Genomic DNA, 18,737 nt, shown 5'->3' on the forward strand with positions numbered 1-18,737 from the left:
GAGTTCGCCTCCCAGGTCCGATCTTATGTGCAGCGTGGAAACAGACTGTTCCAGGATCCGCGGCACAGCAGAAGACTGCATATGGGGAGCGCTGGTTCCGAGAAACATACCTCTTGCCCAGAGCGTCAGAACGACTCGTTACAGACGAAACGAACAGCCCTTACGCAACCTTTCACAAGCACTGTAAATGTCAGATAAGTTTTGTCCGAGAGAAATACGAGTACTTCGGAAGCTGTAAGATTGGAGCAATATCATCTGTAAGAAACCATATAATGTGATCTCACGTACTCTAAAAAAGAAACAAAAATAGCACACCAAGTAATACCACGCGGTCCTTATGTGGTATCCACTGTGGAACTTTACTCTCCACCCCCCCCCCCCCCACACACACGCATACACACGCGCACATACCGAGTGGGTACGTTTCGCGGTACCCCGGCGTCCTACCTTCTCGGCCCTCCTGCCGGTGCTGAGCCGCGGCTGTCGGAGGCCGGTGGCGGCCAAGCGCGGCTCGGTCGGCCCCAGCTCCGGACTGGCGAAGCTCAGTCGGCCGAACGAGCCACGATTCACCGACAGGCGCAGCGTGGAGAGCGCGCGGGTGACGGGCACACCGTCCGCCGGTGGCTCCGAGTGCTTCCACTGGGAGTACATCGACACCTGGTGGCCGCCGCACTTCTGCTCCACGTAGTTGGGCTGCGGCTGGAACAGGCTGCAGAAGTACAGCTTGGTTGAGCTCTTGTGACCGATGTATGTGTAGCACTTGCCGTTCATGTGCGTCTGCTGGATGGCTTTGCGCGGCCGCGGCGTCTCGGGGCTGTAGAGGGCCGCGCCGCGCTGAGACTTGTTCACGTACTTCACCGGCTGGAGGGGCAGCGAGCTGGGCCGCGGCAGGCTGCCGCCCAGTTTGCCCGGCGCCGGCTCGTCAGCCGCCTGTACCTGGATCTTGGGCGGCGGCCGGGCCGGCGGCGGCGGCGGCGGCGGGCGCTCGATGCGCGCGGGCATGTCGGAGGCGGCGCTGTAAGGACCGGGGATGCCGGGGATGTGCGGCACCGGCCGAGACGGGGAGCGCCGCGGCGCGGGGCTGATGGGCGGCTGTAGGATGGCCGGTGAGCGGGGGGCCGGCGCGGGGGCGGGGGCAGGGGCCGGCGCGGGAGCAGGGGAGCGGGCGGGAGCGGGGGCGGGGGCGGGCGCCGCCACCGCCGCCAGAGGAGGTACGTGGCACGGGACGGTGACGGGGGCGGTTTGAGCAGCCGTCGACGGCGGGAAGTTGGGCCGAGGGATCTGGATGGTGAGTTTGAGGTTCTTGCCGCCGCCGGCGCGGGTGGTCGACGGCAGGGCCACCACGGGCGCGTGGCTCGGCTGGCCGGGCACCGACAGCAGACCGGACGACGGCGACTTGGGCGAGCAGAACCGTTTGGCGCCGCCTTCCCGTCCCTCCCTGCCTTCCCTGCCGCCGGGACCGAGCCGACTCGGACTCGGCGGCAGCATGATGGGGCCCAGCTGCGGCGTGATGTTGGGCGCCTGGATGGCCGGGTAGAACGAGCCCGTGAACATGCTGGAAATGGGCTTGTTGAAGTGGAACGGGTTGTGCTGCAGCGGCGGCGCCGAGCCGGTGAGCCGCGGCGTGCCCAGCTGCGAGCCGCCGGAGCTGCTGTCCGACGAGCCGCTCATCTCGATCATCTTGCCACCAGAGTTGAGGTTAGACTTGATGGTCATCACCTGCGGGCTGGTCTCGCGCGGCGCCGCGCTGGCCGGCGGAGAGGACACGTAGAAGCTGACGCCGGCAGAGGTGCCCGACACCGACTGGTTGACGCGGTAGGTGCGCCGCTCGCTCGGCTCGTTCACCATCACCTGGCCGCCGCCCATGTAGCTGAGGTTCTTGCGCTCCTCGAAGGGCGAGCGTCCGCCGGGCGGCGGCGCGGTGGCCGGCGGCGGCACCAGTGGCTCGTAGCGTGCCGCCGCCGCCGCCGCCGCCGAGAGCCGCTCCACGTCCGGCGAGAGGCGGCGCCGCTTCAGCTGCGGCGATCCGGCCGCGCTGGAGAGCAGGTGCCGCTTGAGGATGTGTCCGCCGCTTCCGGCGGCCGCTCCGTCCGACAGCAGCGGACACGGGCCGGGGTGGGAGAGGCCGCAGCCGACGCAGCGCGCCTCCAGCAGACTGGGCATGGCCGTGAACTGGAGGCTGTCGCTGGCCAGCGGCGGCTCCTCGGCGGCGGCCGGCACGCTGAATGAGCTGCGCAGCAGCGCCGGCGGCTGGCGCGGCCGCTCCGTGGGCCGCGGCGCCGTGTCGTGCTGCGCCTCCACGCCGATCACAGAGCTGCGCCGCGCCAGCGCCGGCGGCGTGGGCGGCTCGGCGGGCGCCGGCCGCGCCGGCAGGAACAGCGAGCCGCGCCGGCTGCCGGCCGACGGGTCCACAGAGGTCACCCGGCGCACGGTCTCGCGCTCCCGGCCCAGAGTGGTGCTATGCCGGCCGAAGTTGTCCAGCGCCCGCTTGGTGATACTGAGCTGGGCCTCGTTCAGCTGGATCACCTTGTCGATGTGACTGACGACTCCCTTGGCGCCGGGCGAGCCGGGTGGATCCGGCGGTGAGCCGGGTTCCTCCGACCGGCCGATGATGTGCTCGATGGAGTGGCTGATGTGCTGCCGGGAGGAGGCGGGCCCGCCGGCCGGCGGTGGCTCCACGCGCTCCGAGGTGGCCGGCGGATCGGCCGGGGCGGCCGCCGACCAGCGCGAGGCGGCCGGAGGCGCCGCCAGGTCCAGTGCTGTCCAGCTGTCCGTCTCGGACGGCGCGTCCCCCTCTGCCTCGCTGATCTCGCTGTCCGTCACCTCCTCGTCCGAGGGCAGGTCGCCGCCGTCGCCGCCCGCGCTGCGAGCCGCGTGCTTGCGCGTCTTGCAGTGTTTGACAAAGTTGCTCTTGGTCTTGAACGAGTACTTGCAGACGGCGCAGGAGAACGGCCGCTCGTTGGTGTGCGAGCGGATGTGCTTGTCCAGCACGCTGGGCTTGGCGAAGAAGTTGCCGCAGAAGTTGCACTGGTACTTGCCGGCCTTGCGGGCCGCCTTCAGGGCGGCCTCGTCTGCGGAGGGCGGGGGCGGCGGCTCGGCGGCGGGCGGGGGCGGCTCGGGCAGCTGGCGGCGGGCCTCCCAGCCGGCGGCTACCAGCTGGGGGCGCAGCGCCGCCGCCGCCGCCACGGCGTCGTAGCCAGCCGGCTCTGATAGGCACGACAGCAGCTTGAACTTCTTGTGGTAGTACACGCCCTCTGCCGGACACACAGAGACACAGGTGTCACACAGAGCGGCACGGACACGGGACGCGGGGCGGAGCGAACGGGACAATCAACGAGTCACGTACTGTATCATGGCATATGCTATACACGGCATTATTAATATTGTTGGCTATGAATTCATCGGATGACATTGCTGTCAATCGCTATTGCAACCTCAGCTAATTCCAGCTAGTCGGGACTGACATCTTTCAATAAACTCTACCACAATGATCCTATAACTATAAGGAACACAATTACCTAGATTACATCATTAGCATTGATGCTCATGACGTTAGCAATAGCGACAATCGATACACCAAACGATCCGCGTCGCCGCTGTTTTTACACCGAACAGGAACAACCGCGGCCGGTGACCGGAAAGTGAGGTCATAATTATGAACTAATTGTTCACCACATCATTAACTGATTGAGCCGCTGAGACCGTGAATTTTCCGGCCAGCATTATCGCCGCCGCACACATTTCCGTGTGCGAATTGCGCTAATACCCGGCAATGATTCCCGGAACTGGCCTCGGCTATACAGGGAAGCCGAGAAGGAAGTGGCGCCGCCGGCGCGACGTTTTCGACGCGGCTTCGTTTCTGGAGTACAATTATGGCGCGAATCCGCCGTCGTCGGTAATCAGTGACGAGAGACTGCCGGAACGGGCCCGTGTCGCCGGCGGCCGGTATAATTGCCCTAATGCGGCGGATCTTGGAGACCGGCAGCCCGGAGGCGGTCGGAGGCTCTGTACGCGGAACCCGCGCACACCGCCGCCCGAGCTAACGCCAAATGTAGGTGAGCTGGCTTATGTAACGGTCTTACGCATAAATATCAGTGATCAGGGAGGGAGGGAGGGAGGGGGGGAGGGAGGGAGGAGAGAGAGAGAGAGAGAGAGAGAGAGAGAGAGAGAGAGAGAGAGAGAGAGAGAGAGAGAGAGAGAGAGAGAGAGAGAGAGAGAGAGAGAGAGAGAGAGAGAGAGAGAGAGAGAGAGAGAGAGAGAGAGAGAGAGAGAGAGAGAGAGAGGAGAGAGAGAGTGCGCGATAGGTACTGGAGATTGGAGTGGAGAGGGAGGGGGCTCTCCGAGAGAGGGATGTGAGCTCCAAGCCAACGGATCTCTCCCAGGAGCAATCATATATCTACGATTGCGGAGAATCTTCTGTATTACCTACAGAAACCATACAAAAAGACATCCGCTGTAAGACGAAAATTGGCAAAAGCTTCGGTGGCAAGCGATATTTGATGTGATTACGGTCGTCTATATAGATACATAGGTATTATCAATCACGGTAATAGAGGGCACTCAATAATGATTTTTCCCTGAACAAACGGAAACCGCCTCGGTGCAGCTGCTTTGCTTCCCGGTAGCAGGGCGCTGTAAGAATAGGCGGCTGTATTGGTCGGAAGGCGCGGCCGATCGATGAGAACCACATGTGAGCTGCGCCTGTTGGCAGGCACGCCGCTCCTAATCGCCACTCTGGCAGGTCCGACTGTCCGTGAACATACCGACTATGGGCATATCACCACACCTTTTTTCACCTCATTTCACCTCACAAACTTACCCCTGTGATTACCTGTATCACAGTGACCCGCTAACTTCCCTTCACAAGATATCACCTATCCTAAATGTAATATAGCCAAAGTTAGCCAGCCTCCCAGGCTGATATAACCTGCCAGGTCGAGTACTCCCCCAGGCTCCAGTCCCTGCAGCACGTGCGTCCGATTACATCAGATGACACCGGACCGTCAGATTGACCCGTGACCTAAGCTGACCTTTGCACATTCCCGTTGAAGAGCGCGCGGCGCCGCGGCTACCCCGAACCGAGCAATAGAGGGGCCACTGTAGCACCGATCCCGACGAGTTGTCAACGGAACCTGATCACTGTTCCAACTAAATCGGCCGCAGCCGCATCGTCCAGGCTGGGGTCGCTGCCGTTTAGGTATAAGTTCTATTGACCGTCCGCCCCTGAACGGACGGCGGCCGCAATCAGACCAGCCACGTGGCGATTGGTATGGCAGCGCGGTGGAAAGATGCGTCTAGAGGTTGTGAGTCATATATCTAACGTCCGCTCTTTTTGCCCACGGTTAGGTAGCATCGAACAAGCCGATCGATGCCGGCCATCCGCATTGCCGTTATTGGTGTTACATAATGTAGCGTTTGTTTTTATATATCTACAGCCCTTAAATCAGTTCTTGGGAAAAGCATGCGATTGTTTATTGACTTTCGCAGAGAAGAGAGGGGAGCGAGAGCGAGAGAGGGAAAACAAAGCTTAAGCCTGTTGTGTCTTTGAGAAGAATAGATTCGCTTCAAAGAAAGTCAAACAACAAAGAAGTACATCAAGAAAACCACCGACAAAGATACTTCGCTTGTGGGAAGAAACATCAAACCACATATCGTTTCCCTAAGCCTCGATCCTCTCTTCAGTCAACAGTTCCCTATTCCGTCTCTAGGGACAGTCACGAGTCCAGAGGCAGAGACCCACCCACTAATGCATCAGACACACCCACGTAATACATCAGCCCCGCCCACGTAATGCATCAGCATGTGGTGTAGTACAGGGCCTCGGACCACACCTTGCTGCTTGCACCCGGCTGGCTCGGAGCACCTCCCCCAGTCGACTCCGTCGGCGCCGACGTTCTGGGAGGGGGAGGGGGGCGGCGCCGGGATGCGGGCCGCCCAGACTGAGTGGGTCCGACCATCGCCGAGCAATCGATGTCGACCAGCGGAGCGGCAGCCCCGCCGGCGCCGCCGCCGTGAGACGAGCTTCGCGGAACCGGCGCGCCGCCGCCGCGGCTTCCCGACGCCAGCCGTGACGTCACCCGAATCTGTACCGATCGCCGCCGAGTGTGTGTGTGTGTGTGTGTGACGTCACAAGGCGAATTGGGACGACGCCGAGCGGGATGGGGGGGGGGGACGCAGAGAGATGAGCAAAACAAATACAGCAGCAATAGTCGTGATGTGATTGTCAGGTGATTTAAAAGCCCAGCGGTAAAGATAGCAGCACCGAGCGTTTGTGATGATTAGGCTCTGATCGGGAGCACCGTTGGTAGGTATAGTGTCGAGCCGACAGCGGGCGGCCCCGCCCCCGCCCGCCCTGGGCGGCCCCGCCCCCGCCCTGGCACCGACCGCCCTGTCACGGCCGGTGCGGCGCTGCGTCAGCGCGGACACATCAGCTGAGCTGTGTGACGCGCGCCGCCGGCACGTGCGTGACAGATACCGTGACAGACAGCGTGACAGACGCAGCAGGAATGTGGACACCAAATCGGGTCCACCAAGGCACCTACACATACCAAATATATGGGACCTCAGGACAAAGGCCAGCCACTTTGCAGCTGATATTACAAGGACACGTAACTATGAAACATTAACAAATGTCATCGAGCGAGGGGTCCTGCATCATGCAATAACGACGGATAAATAGACATTACGCTGCGGGAGCGTAATTAGGTGCCACTGTTACGTCAAGACGGACGGAGCTGTAACAGTGTTACAGAACATTTATGGCGCTGATAATGAATATATATTCCCGACCGGGGCTGGGAAAATGCGTTTTATTCACCGAGGTTTTTGTGCGGAGGACCGAGTGCCGGTAGGCACGAGGTCCGTAGCAAAAAACCGAGGTGAATAAAACTGCATTAACGTTGGCGTCGCCGGTGCCTGCGTGGTGTGATGAGCCTGAACTGAGGGGCCGGGCCTACCCGTCTCTTACCTCGGTATCCGGGAGGATTTGGCGTAGTGCGGCCTCGACCTCCGCCAGCTCCTATTGCGTGTGTTCCAGCTCTCCCTAGCTGAAAGACGCCGGAGTTGACGGAAGGAGACAAAGGAAAAATAAGAAAGAAAAAAAACGAAAAACATGAGCGGCCGCCGTCTGACGTGCCACTCACGCACTGGAGGCGCCCGGCGGCCGGCGCAGTGTCCTCGCCAGGCCGGGCGGGCCGTATTTGCTTACCCGACCGCTGGCGCTTATCTAGCCTCCTATTGGCGCTCGCACCCTCTGTGGCCGGCTCCCTCATATGCCGGGCACCTCCAGGAAACGGGGGGCCGGTTGCACCTCTAACGCCAAGCGTTAATGTATTTTGCACGGAACTGACGTGAAAAGACCATTAACGTTGGCGTCGCCGGTGCCTGCGTGGTGTGATGAGCCTGAACTGAGGGGCCGGGCCTACCCGTCTCTTACCTCGGTATCCGGGAGGATTTGGCGTAGTGCGGCCTCGACCTCCGCCAGCTCCTATTGCGTGTGTTCCAGCTCTCCCTAGCTGAAAGACGCCAAAATTTGCCCAAATGTATGGGCACGATGCCGGCAAGGGGCGGCATGAGGTATGCCATGCGGGCGCGGGGGGATCATAAGTACCCCGGGACTTTAGGGGTGGAATAAACGAGCTCGGTGACGGCCGCTGTGAGGTCACGGGATAGCATTAGCAAACGTTTAATGCGTCACCAACCGGCCACGCTGGGTAGAAAGTGAGTGGAAACGGGGCGTAGCAGGGGCGCAGCGCTGGATTTCGCGCCCGGTATCGCTGTACAAACTTCCATAGCTCTCTGGGACTGAGCCTGGTCACTGGGATCCCAGAGACACACGGCGCACATGCCGCCCGGGCAAACCACTGAGCCGCGAGGGCTGCCAAGAGCGGGTGGGAGGCCGGCGGATGACGGCGTCGCCCATACAAGTGCGGGCAGGGAGGAGAGTGGGCGCCTAGCAAACAAGCGCGCGGTTGGCGATCGCCGGCGGTGGCTGGCCGCAGTCCGAGCCCGAGGGACGGCGCGGCCTCCGACAGCGGGTTAGGCGGCGGTGGGAACGACATGACGAACGGGCGGGGCGGTCAGTGACAGCGCAGAGCATGGTGTCAGTACATACGTGACGGTCGTACGGTAATTGCGAAACGTTACGGTGCGGCTGTTAGCCGCGGCGTGCGTATACCGCTGCGCTGGGCTCAGGGCTGAGGGCTGTCGGCAGGACATGACAGTAGTATAGGCAACGGGTAAGACGCCCGTGTCGGGCACGGCACGGGTTGTCCGGAGAGGCATGACAGCAGCGGTGGGACATTGTTGAGGCGTGTTCGACAATCGACAGCGTAAGTGGAGTTGTGGGACTGACGTGAGATGGGAGGGACGCCTAGTCAGTTTGGCACAGTTATGGGGCAAAGTCAAGTGAGAACCGTCGTCTTTGAAGTGATCCGGCGAGAAGCGCTGTTAATGTAAATGATAATAGAATATAACTGAAATACAGATGCAACAGATGTGCAATGGTGGATAGGATGCGCCACCTAGGTAGCTTGTGACTGTCTCACAAATCATGTGTCGGGAGGGGTCTTGTTTATCTTTATTGTCTCCTAACATTCAGGTAGACAAAATTATTCCTGGTAGGGACGGATACCTCACAACGATGCGTACAAGTCCGCCGATTCCTGGAATTAAGCTGGTCACCGGGCGATTGGCCCGAATTGTCACACCGGCGGTTACCCGCACTCTAACCAACACAACACGAGGCTGCGCTTGTCCGCGGCGAGCGAACGCGGCACAAGAGCGCTGAGGTGGGGGGGGGGGGGAGGGCGCTGAGCAAACAGGCGCCTACGAGCAACGGCCCGAGACGAGAGGGTTATCAGGCCGGCCGCGGCGGCGGGCGCGGCAGAACGAGTGCTGTCGGCGGGCGGTCTAGGCGGCGGGTGGGGGACGGCGTGGTACACGGGCCGCCGTCGGCGTCGCACATGACCGTTGCTCTGTCAGCGGCGGAGTGACGTTGACGTGTGACAGGCCTGCGGCTAGAGCGCTGTCATGACGAAGGTTCTATCGGCGGCGGCATGACAGCCGGGGTGGCTGGGTAGATGATAGGAGTGCTTGTGGTAACGGCGGGATGGTGGTATGTGACAGAGGGGGTGGGCCGGGCGATTGCCGTGGTAGGTGTGCCCGGTGCCGTTGGCGGCGCGGCGGCGCGGCAGCGGTTAAGACGTACGGGGTGGTCCGGGCGGCGGCCGGGATGGGTAGAACTGGAGTGTCAGCATGGCGGCGGTATGTGGGAGACGTGTCGGTCCGGGCGCTTGGGCTAGCCATGATCGTGAACGGTCGGAAGCAGCGTGATAGCAGTACCTACATATATGGCGGACGGACACTCAGTGCGTTAGACATGACAGAAGTGTCAGCGGCGGCGTGGCAGTGGTTCGTGACAGGCGGACAGCCTGTGCGGCGGGGATGATAGATGATTGTCCGCAGCGGCGTGACAGTGCCAGGTGTCGGCAGCGGCGTGACGGCAGCGGCGTGGTAGCGGTATGTGACGGATAGGCAGCTCGTGCGATGAACCTGACAGGTCGGCCGGTGGTGGTGGCTTGACAGCAGCATATGACAGACGCGGTGGCCGTGTAACGGGCATGACCGGCAGCAGCGTGACGGCTCGTGACGTAGCGGTGTAGGTGGCAACAAAGGCGCGATGCGCAGGCGCGCAGCCCCCTGTGCTGAAGATACATTGCCTAACGCAGCGCAAAGGTCCGGCGCCACCTGGGATCGAACCGGGACACCCTGGCGATAGTCCTAACGGCACACAAACGGATCCGTCACGCTAACCACCACACAACTATGGACGCAGCGTTCTGCGACAGATGAGCGCAAAACAACGAGCGCTGGTGAGGAGGGCGGCGCTAAGCAAACAGACTTACGGCTGGGGGCCACCGGCCCGATACTGATAGGGTGGCCAGGGGCCGGTCGCGGCGGTGAGCGCGGCGAGACAAGTGCACCAGCTAAGGGGGGACGCCAGTAAACAAACGTGCGGCTGGCGCGGCGGTGGCCGGAGACAGCCCGGTCCCGGTCCAGAGAGGCGCCGCAGTGACTGGCAGGGTGACCAGGGGGATGGGTAGACGGCTCTGACGTCATGGCTGCGTCATGACGTCATGGTGGACGGTCCGCTGTGGCCAGTCCGACCGGCCACAGCGGTCGCTGCTGTGCGGTGACGGAAGGCTGACGTGGGGACGCAGTGGGCGGAGCTTGGAGGCTGTGTACGGTCCGACCGCACACAGGGCCCGTGAACAGCCCTCAGGCTTAGGTGGAAAATGGCAAACGGGAGAGACGGCCGGCGGTGATAGCGGTGGTGAAGAGCGCGGCGGGCATGACAGTTTGGTATGACATGAAAGATCAGCTGATCTCGGAAATGTCATAGCTAGTTAGTGTTGTTGTTATAGCGAGTTGTTTTGTCGTCAGTGTAAGAGAGGGACGCGAGTATATGAGCAGGCGAGCGCGATAGAATGGGCACCGGTGGGAAAGGCAGCGCTAAGCAAACAGACAGGCGGCTAGGGGCCGCGGGCGGCGGCCCGGGATGGGAGGATGGTCAGGCCGGGGTGCGCGCGGCGGGGCGGGGCTGGCGGGAGGGAGGTGCCGCCGGGAGACAAAGGCACGGCCGGCGGCCGCAGGCGGTGGCAGGTGACAGTCCGGCTCGGAGAGACAGCGCGGCGGCCGGCGGGGTGGCCGAGCGGCGGTCGGCGGGGCGGCTGGGCGGCGGGCGGCCGGGCGGCCGGGCGGCGGCCGGCAGGGGGGGGGGAGGGGTTGCCGCGGCGGCGGTCGGCCGGGCGGCGGCCGGCGGGGGGGGGGAGGGGTTGCCGGGTGGCGGCCGGCGGGGCGACCAGGCGGCGGGCGGGTCGTGGCAAACGGCAGGACAGCCAGCGGTAGCGTCAGGTGTGACGGTGGGCTGTCGGCGGCGGCACGACAGCGGTGACGACGAACGTAGCGGGCGTGACGGTTGGGTGTGTCAGCGGCGGCGTGACATGTTGGGTGACGGGCGAGGCAGGGGCGGCGGCGGCAAGACCGAGGTCTGGCGTCGGCGTGACGGTGTAAATGACAGACGAACAGTCCGTGTGACAGAAGAGGTAGTCAGCAGCGGCTTGACCACGTATGACAGACGGGACGGGCCGTGCAACGGGCGAGATAGTTGATTGTCAGCGGCGGCGTGACAGCGTATAAGTCGGCACAGTCCAGGCGACTGACGATAGAAGCCATGCTAGCGGCGGCGTGACGGCCTAATAGCCGACGGGAAATCTCACCGGCGACGGGTGAGATGGGCGTTATAGTATGGCAGGGCGGACTGGCCGTCCGAGAAACTATCATGACATAAGCATGGCGGGATGTCAGCTGCGGCGTGACGGCGCGGGACGTGTCGGCGGTAAGACAAGCAAAGGAGCAGTAATCGCAACGTGATCGCCACGGCAGTAATCGACACACGAGTGGAACGTGGACCACTCTGAAATGTTCAACACAACAATACGAGGGGGCGGTAGGTACGCCGGCACGGAGCGCCCGCGGGCCTAAGATTGCTGGTAGTGGGGTCGCTCGTGACAGCCTGGACACAATGGGGAGACGCCAGCAAGCAGGCGTGACTTACCGGATGCCCTTTCGCGTGTGGAGCGTCCCATCTCCGGGAGATGATCGCAGCGGCTTGAGCGCGCACGCACGAAAAACATGAGCGGCCGCCGTCTGACGTGCCACTCACGCACTGGAGGCGCCCGGCGGCCGGCGCAGTGTCCTCGCCAGGCCGGGCGGGCCGTATTTGCTTACCCGACCGCTGGCGCTTATCTAGCCTCCTATTGGCGCTCGCACCCTCTGTGGCCGGCTCCCTCATATGCCGGGCACCTCCAGGAAACGGGGGGCCGGTTGCACCTCTAACGCCAAGCGTTAATGTATTTTGCACGGAACTGACGTGAAAAGACCATTTTCACAGCCCAAGGTTGGGAAGAGATTTACCACATGCCGTACCGGCGCAACAGTTAATATCATATTCATTTGATTTTTTACACTTTAATCTTAATATGTATTGTGTTAAATGTTAAATTATATTAGTAAATGTTCATATTTATAGTCACCGTGATTATTTTTTGTGTTTTTCATTATTGGGCTGAGTTGAGTATGAAAGATGAAATTCCTACTTCCCCTTATTAAGGGTTTGAAAAAGCTGAGGATGAAGATGGTGAAGCGCCAGAAGTTAGAATAAAGATATGGAGTCCAGCAGGACTGAGGAAACCGTGAGGAAAACTGAAAATTGGGTGAAACGCTGAATCAAACGCGTCTTAGATCCCAGCTGGAACAATATCAAATGTTTCATTGTGGCACGTTAAGATGCTTCATGCATTTAAATTGTTCGTTTTTTGCGTGCATTATGTAGAAATAATGATTATTCCGACCATGTTCTGCAGCAATAAATACATTGGCATTGGAACGATAACCTTGTTTAGTTGAATTACGTTGACAGCAAAAGTAAGTAAACACGCAGTTACTTACTTTTGCTGTTGCTGTTAGTGAACACACAATCCGTAAATATCTTCTTTGAAATTGGATCTTCCGCTCAGAATATTCAGTAAAATTTTGTCTGGGAAAATCAAAAAGCCCTAGGGCCGAATCGTTTCCCAAATACCTTCAACATTAGCCGAGGCGGGCCGAAGCCATTTCCCAAATGCACGTGCTAATGTTAAAGGGATATCTCGGCATGTGGTAAAGCTTAAAATGCTCGAATCTCGAGTAAAATAAAGCTTCGTCGTGCGTTACACCTTCTTACCCACACATTCCCTCCCACCCACTCAAGTCGGCAGTGTTTGTGCTCCAAGTTTCACCGAGAAGGCCATCGTATACTCAATCACAGATGTCGCCACTGTGACCTGCAGAGCCGTTTGGGGGGGGGGAGGGCTCATCGGACAGCGGAGGAGGGGGAGGGAAGTTACAGCCCCGACCACCGACCACCGACCGCCGTCTGCCGGTCGGTCGGCGGTCGGCGGCAGACGGGCGCCGCTTCCGACGCCTTGCGCGGAGCCCGGCCACTTCTTCCGCCACTGAGTCACTCCGACAGAGACGGTTCCGGTGACGAGGCTGCCGTCCCCCGTCCCCCCTCTGACAGGCTGCAACGACCCAGAGTCGGCCCAGCGGCTCTGTACCACTTTGGAGCGGGAAACGTCGGAAGGGAACCGTGCCTTCAGGAGTGAGCGCGGACACTGAGTCGAGATTGAAAGGGGAGAGGATTGCTGATCGCTGTCCAGATATATGCTGATATGTTCCAGAATAATTGCAAAATATATTAGAACGGCTAGGATAAGACATACCAGTGTATTGAAGGGCTTGCAATTAACTAGTAACTTCCCTACACAGGGTTCCGACAAACAATGGGAACGTGCGGCTGTTGAAGATGTTCAGGGCGATTGGCATTTAGCGTCCACCCAGGGACTCGACAACCTGCTGCACCCGCGGTATTCCCAGCGTGTTCAGCAGTGTCCAAATCGATGGTATTTCCGGATTTTGAAGTGGTCAGCTGTATCGGTACTGGCACTCAGTCGGTGCCGAGGATACGTCCCAGATTCATGGACATTATCCATCTCCAAAATGAAGAGCGCTCTCCACAGCGCCCGGACTTGACACAAATCACTTCGGTCCTAAATATCCCAGCTATGTCGATTTAATTCGGTCAGCGAATAGCGATCCAAATTCATCTGCCGGCCTTCGGCAGAGGCGTAGAGCCATGCGGCACAGTCTAACTGCAGGCGTCCACTACTGCTGCCATCTAGCGGCGTAAAGTGTAACCTACAAGGAACGGTCGCTACGCGGGATACCGGCAGCCACATCTGACCTGACACCGATTACGGACTCCGGACTGCATACACTTATCCCCGCACACCTGACATAATCGCCGCTGCATTGTTTGCTATCGCGTCCCATCTGCCCCGCCCAGCGCGCTGTGTTGAGTCTCGCCGAGCGCCAGGTAAGCCAGCCGCCGAGACGAGCGGCCATCGATCCGTTGCTCAGCGGCGGCGGCGGCTGGAGCCGCACACCGGCGCACCACTCGACCCAACGAGCTCCGAGCAGCGGCGGCCTTGCGACACTGTCCACTGGGAGGTGCGGTTTCACCGGCGCGGCCGGCGGCGGCCCGCCTCCGCACGGCGCCGCTCCAACTTCCAGCGCGCGCTCTGCCGTCCGTCAGGCCGACTGCAGTGGCCGGCCGGCGCGCCGCTCGGACGCCGTCCTTCCTGGAACGGGGCCGTGCCGTGCGCTCTATGTGATGGTGTCAGGCCAGGTTCCCGGTACTCTCCGGCGCCGCCGAGCGCTCGGCAGAGCACCAGCTCGGCAGAGCACCTCGTGAGGCTTCGGCCGGCTCCGGAGCAGAGCCGCCGCAGCTCTCGCAGAATGGATCTCGGAGCCGCCGCAGCTCTCGGAGAATGAAGCTCAGAGCCATCGCAGCTCCCGGGGGTTGGATCTCGGAGCTGTCGCAGCTCTCGGAGAACGGCTCTCGGAGCCGTCGCAGCTCTCGCAGAACGGTTCTCGGAGCCGTCGCAGCTCTCGCAGAACGGCTCTCGGAGCCGTCACAGCTCTCGCAGAACGGCTCTCGGAGCCGTCGCAGCTCTGAGAGCCGCCTGACCGCGAACAAAGTCGCATAAACGACAAATGTTGATGCAGCAACAGCAAATGCAGAGATGACCGGGGCACCGTGCCCCCCTTGATTTTGGCATTTTAACATTAGCCCTATGGGCGTTGCATGGAAAGAATGGTACCGAAAGTCGGCAGTGCCCCCCCCCCCCCCGAACTGCGGAAGGTGTTCCGCCACTACTGTCATGCAGTCGGCCGTCCACGAAAGGAACAACAGCGGAGGCTGAGCTTAGGGAACGGCATCACGCTACCCCGTTGCCATGGCTTCGAGCCCCGTAGCTGCAATGCTCGATGCATGCCAGCGACAGTTGACAATCTATAAAGCGGCAATATTGGCAGCCGGAACACGTGTTTCAAAGTCAACATTGGATCGGGGCTGGATAATGGGCGTGCCAGTCATCGCGTTTTTCCTGTTTGTAGCCGGCGTGCACGACGCCAAAGGCTATCACGCCCCGCGGACTAGTCGTAATCCATTACCGACCAGACAATAGCTCCAGTCCGGTATCATGCACCCGGATCAGTATCAGATGAATTAGCGGTGTAATACTTATCAGCAGCCGTAAATGCCGGCTTAAAAAGGCCCATTCAATCCGTCCCGGCACATAAAAATCGGGCGACGGTGCCGTTTATTGCCTGCGTTTGCTGGTTGAGCAGCGCCGTACGCCCGGCGTTGGCAAATGCGTTTAGGAAACAATGATCAGCACCACCGGAGATGGAATAACGCCGGACCAGCTATCAGCTGCTGGAGCAATCAGTCAGTGGGACTGGGAATGTCCCGAGGGGTGGGACATCCCCTGTCCCCTGTGGCTATCACTGGTGAAACCACAGCTGTCGTCCACACACAGTCGCCGCATCCGCCTTACATCTGTGCTGTTGACCAGGTGCACACTGGGCAGACCGACAGGGAATCCGGGCGTATTTTGTTTGCTTTCCGTCGGCTCAGCGGCGAATGAATCACCGACTGGTTCGGTCCGCGCCGGGCTGCGGCAGCTCATAGAGGCGCACCTGGTCCGTCTCTGCAGCCGCCGGTGTCTGCACACTCCCGAGCGAGACGGATGGCGGCTGTGGGCCAGGGTCAGGCGCGCGGGGGCACCGGGAGCTCCCGCTCAACAGCCGTCTGTGAGGGACGAACGCCTGTGATCTCTCTCCCCCTCCCCAAACATTCAGCCATCGTTTCCCATCTCCACGCCCTCTTCCGTCTCTGCGGTTCCCCGACTGCCCGCGGCGCGCCAGGCCTGCCCCGTCACTCGGCCGAGCGGCGCCCCTGCCCGACATTGCAGCGCAGCGACCTGTCCGTCGCCAAGAACCGTTTCTGTCACCCGCCGCCCGCCCGCTCGCTCGCCGCCCGGCCAGCCAGCCGGCCTTGAAATGTAATCTTTGGCGAATATCCATTCTGAGAACTAAGTACAGGCTGGTTTTCCGGGAAGGCCTTCACATTTGGTATATACCGAGCGTGACATGTGAGAATGTGTAATTAATTCGTGCAGGCTGGGGCGCAAACAGGTACGTTGGAACACCGTCTGGGCAGTGAGCACCCGGAGACGGACCGGGGGGCCGTCTGGACACCCAGAGACGGACCGGGGGGCCGTCTGGACACCCAGAGACGGACCGGGGGGCCGTCTGGACACCCAGAGACGGACCGGGGGGCCGTCTGGACACCCAGAGACGGACCGGGGGCCGTCTGGACACCCGGAGACGGACCGGGGGGCCGTCTGGACACCCAGAGACGGACCGGGGGGCCGTCTGGACACCCAGAGACGGACCGGGGGGCCGTCTGGACACCCAGAGACGGACCGGGGGGCCGTCTGGACACCCAGAGACGGACCGGGGGGCCGTCTGGACACCCAGAGACGGACCGGGGGGCCGTCTGGACACCCGGAGACGGACAGGGGGGCCGTCTGGACACCCGGAGACGGACAGGGGGGCCGTCTGGACACCCGGAGACGGACCGGGGGGCCGTCTGGACACCCGGAGACGGACAGGGGGGCCGTCGGCACGTGGATAGAGGCACAGTGCCGCCGGCACTGACTAAGCAAACGAGTGCTGCACTACGTAAACATGAACGATAGTAAGGTCTAGTTAAGGTGTTCTACACTACGTAATGTCAAACGGCATAATTGGCAGTTCCCTTCGATCATAATTCCTACTCTACTTTATGTAAAACAAAGGGCAAACGGAAAATTACCAGTCATGTTTCTGTTTTACGACCACCCGCTATTGAATAAACAACCAAATAAAACGCCCATTCATTCTGTTTCCTAAACATTCTTCCTGCTGCTCTGCCCTACGCCAATATTTGCTTCCCCAAGAGGTGAGAAACACACACTGCTGTGGCCCCGGTAACTGGGGAGTACCACGGCCCACACAGCCCCCATGTCCGTGGTCCGAGTCGAACCGTGGCGTGTCAGCGCGCAGTTACGGCGGCACGCATTATTTGCAGCGCGGCGCGGACGCTCTCGGCTGCGGCTCGGCCGGCTGGCGTGGTTACTGGTTAGTGAGGGCGCCCCAGCTGCCTACCCAGCGGGCTCGGACAGGGGTGCCGCGTAACACGGTAGCTGCCATGGTGTTACCGAGGTGCCGTGAGGCATAGAACACAGAGCTAAATTGAAGCTCAGGTGAGGTCGGTTCACGGCACGTCAGACTTCGTCTGGTCTCCAAACCCAGACAAAGGCGCGAAACAAGAACAGCTCCAGGCTCCAGGCTGCTGGATGCGGATTCTCCACCCAGAGTGCATCGCATTGCTCGAGCAGACGAGCATATATTATCTAATAGGACTTGGAGGCCTACGGGCTCTCAAGTACCTGCCAGTTTCGTCCATTCGTAGAACCGAGCGTGGCGACTGGCGGTTGTTAAAAGGGTACCATGAAGAACGTCACGGCCCCTCCCCTCCTTCCCGCTCCGTCCTGGACACTCAAAGACTCGGTCATCGTTATTTATAGCGGCTGAGTGGCTTCACTACCCTTTGAGCTCTAGTACTCACGGGCTTGAAGTTCGCGCCGTGCCACTCACTGGGCTATCTATCGTAAGTTGTGAGCTTTTGATCGGCCCACATAAATGTGAAAATAGCTGACGTTTTATCACACATCGAATTGGAGAGACAGGCGCGTGGCGCACCGTACTGACTATTTCTATTTGTAGACATTACATCAAACATTCTGAAATCCGATTTCAAAACCATCTCCGCTTCAATTCACCGCAAGAATTCTCATCAGTGGCAACTGCGCCACGATGCCCCGGCACCCAGTCTACACTGTGCCGCTGGCCGCCGTTCGCGGCATCCCAGCTGCGGCACCTGAGCTGGTGACAGTACCCGCCAGCCGCCCGCCGGATCCGCCTCGCCCGCTATTCAGCCGCTGCGCCGCCCGTCGCCGGCCTCGGGTCGGTGACGTCACCGACCGGCGCGCGGTGACGTCACCGGCCGGCCGAGGCCGCGGCGCGGAGCTGCTGCTCGCCGATTGCTGAGTCAGAGAGGATACCTCCCTGCCGGCCGGCCGCGCAGGCAGGCGAACGGGGCCGACTGGACGCCGCCAGGCCCTTAGAAACACCGCACCTCACAGAGGCTTCCGGCAATAGAGCAGCGTCAGAAAGCAGCCCACAGCTGCCGTGGTCGGTCAACAGGAATGACTCACGTTTCATTCAGCGCAGAGCGGCTACAAAAACCATCTTCCATTCAGTACGGATCCGAAGCTGATCATTACCTGATCCGGTGGCATAACATTTCCACGCTAGCGGCTCGGCCCTGTGAGGGGGCGGGGCAGCCGTCGGCGGCGAGCGGCCCACCCCCTCCCATCCCAGCAGGCCCAGCGCGGAGAGAGGGGGAGGGGCGGTCCGGAGAGAGAGGGCCGGCTCCGCCCCAAACAAGGCAGTCGGCGCGGCGGCCGCTGGCGGCGCCGGTGGACAGCGAAGGCCGGCAGACACCATCCCCTCCCCTCCCCCGCTCCCCTCCCCAGTCCGTGCAGCTGGGAGAGCGGTGAGGTCGGGCTGCAGCCTACCCCATCCCCCCACCCCCACCCCCACCCAGCCCCGGAGAGCCCGGGCAGACCGACAAGTCATCATACCATCGCACCGGCCGCGCTCGACAGAACACGCCACGCCGAGCT

At 61.1% G+C, this 18,737-nt stretch overlaps 1 protein-coding gene across 2 annotated transcripts in view; it reads right to left on the bottom strand.

Annotated features, from left to right (window-relative positions):
• Positions 1-18,737, bottom strand: part of LOC122374105 (nascent polypeptide-associated complex subunit alpha, muscle-specific form-like) — a 69,070-nt gene that overhangs the window by 20,239 nt on the left and 30,094 nt on the right. For both annotated transcript variants that reach the window (XM_043352656.1, XM_043352657.1), the window contains one exon: positions 448-3,254. In XM_043352656.1, the coding sequence (XP_043208591.1) occupies positions 448-3,254 (2,807 nt within the window). The remainder of the gene's footprint in view (positions 1-447; positions 3,255-18,737) is intronic.

Source organism: Amphibalanus amphitrite, unplaced genomic scaffold (assembly GCF_019059575.1).
Source record: "Amphibalanus amphitrite isolate SeventyFive unplaced genomic scaffold, NRLGWU_Aamphi_draft 001606F_arrow, whole genome shotgun sequence".
Classification (NCBI taxonomy): Eukaryota; Metazoa; Arthropoda; class Thecostraca; order Balanomorpha; family Balanidae; genus Amphibalanus; species Amphibalanus amphitrite.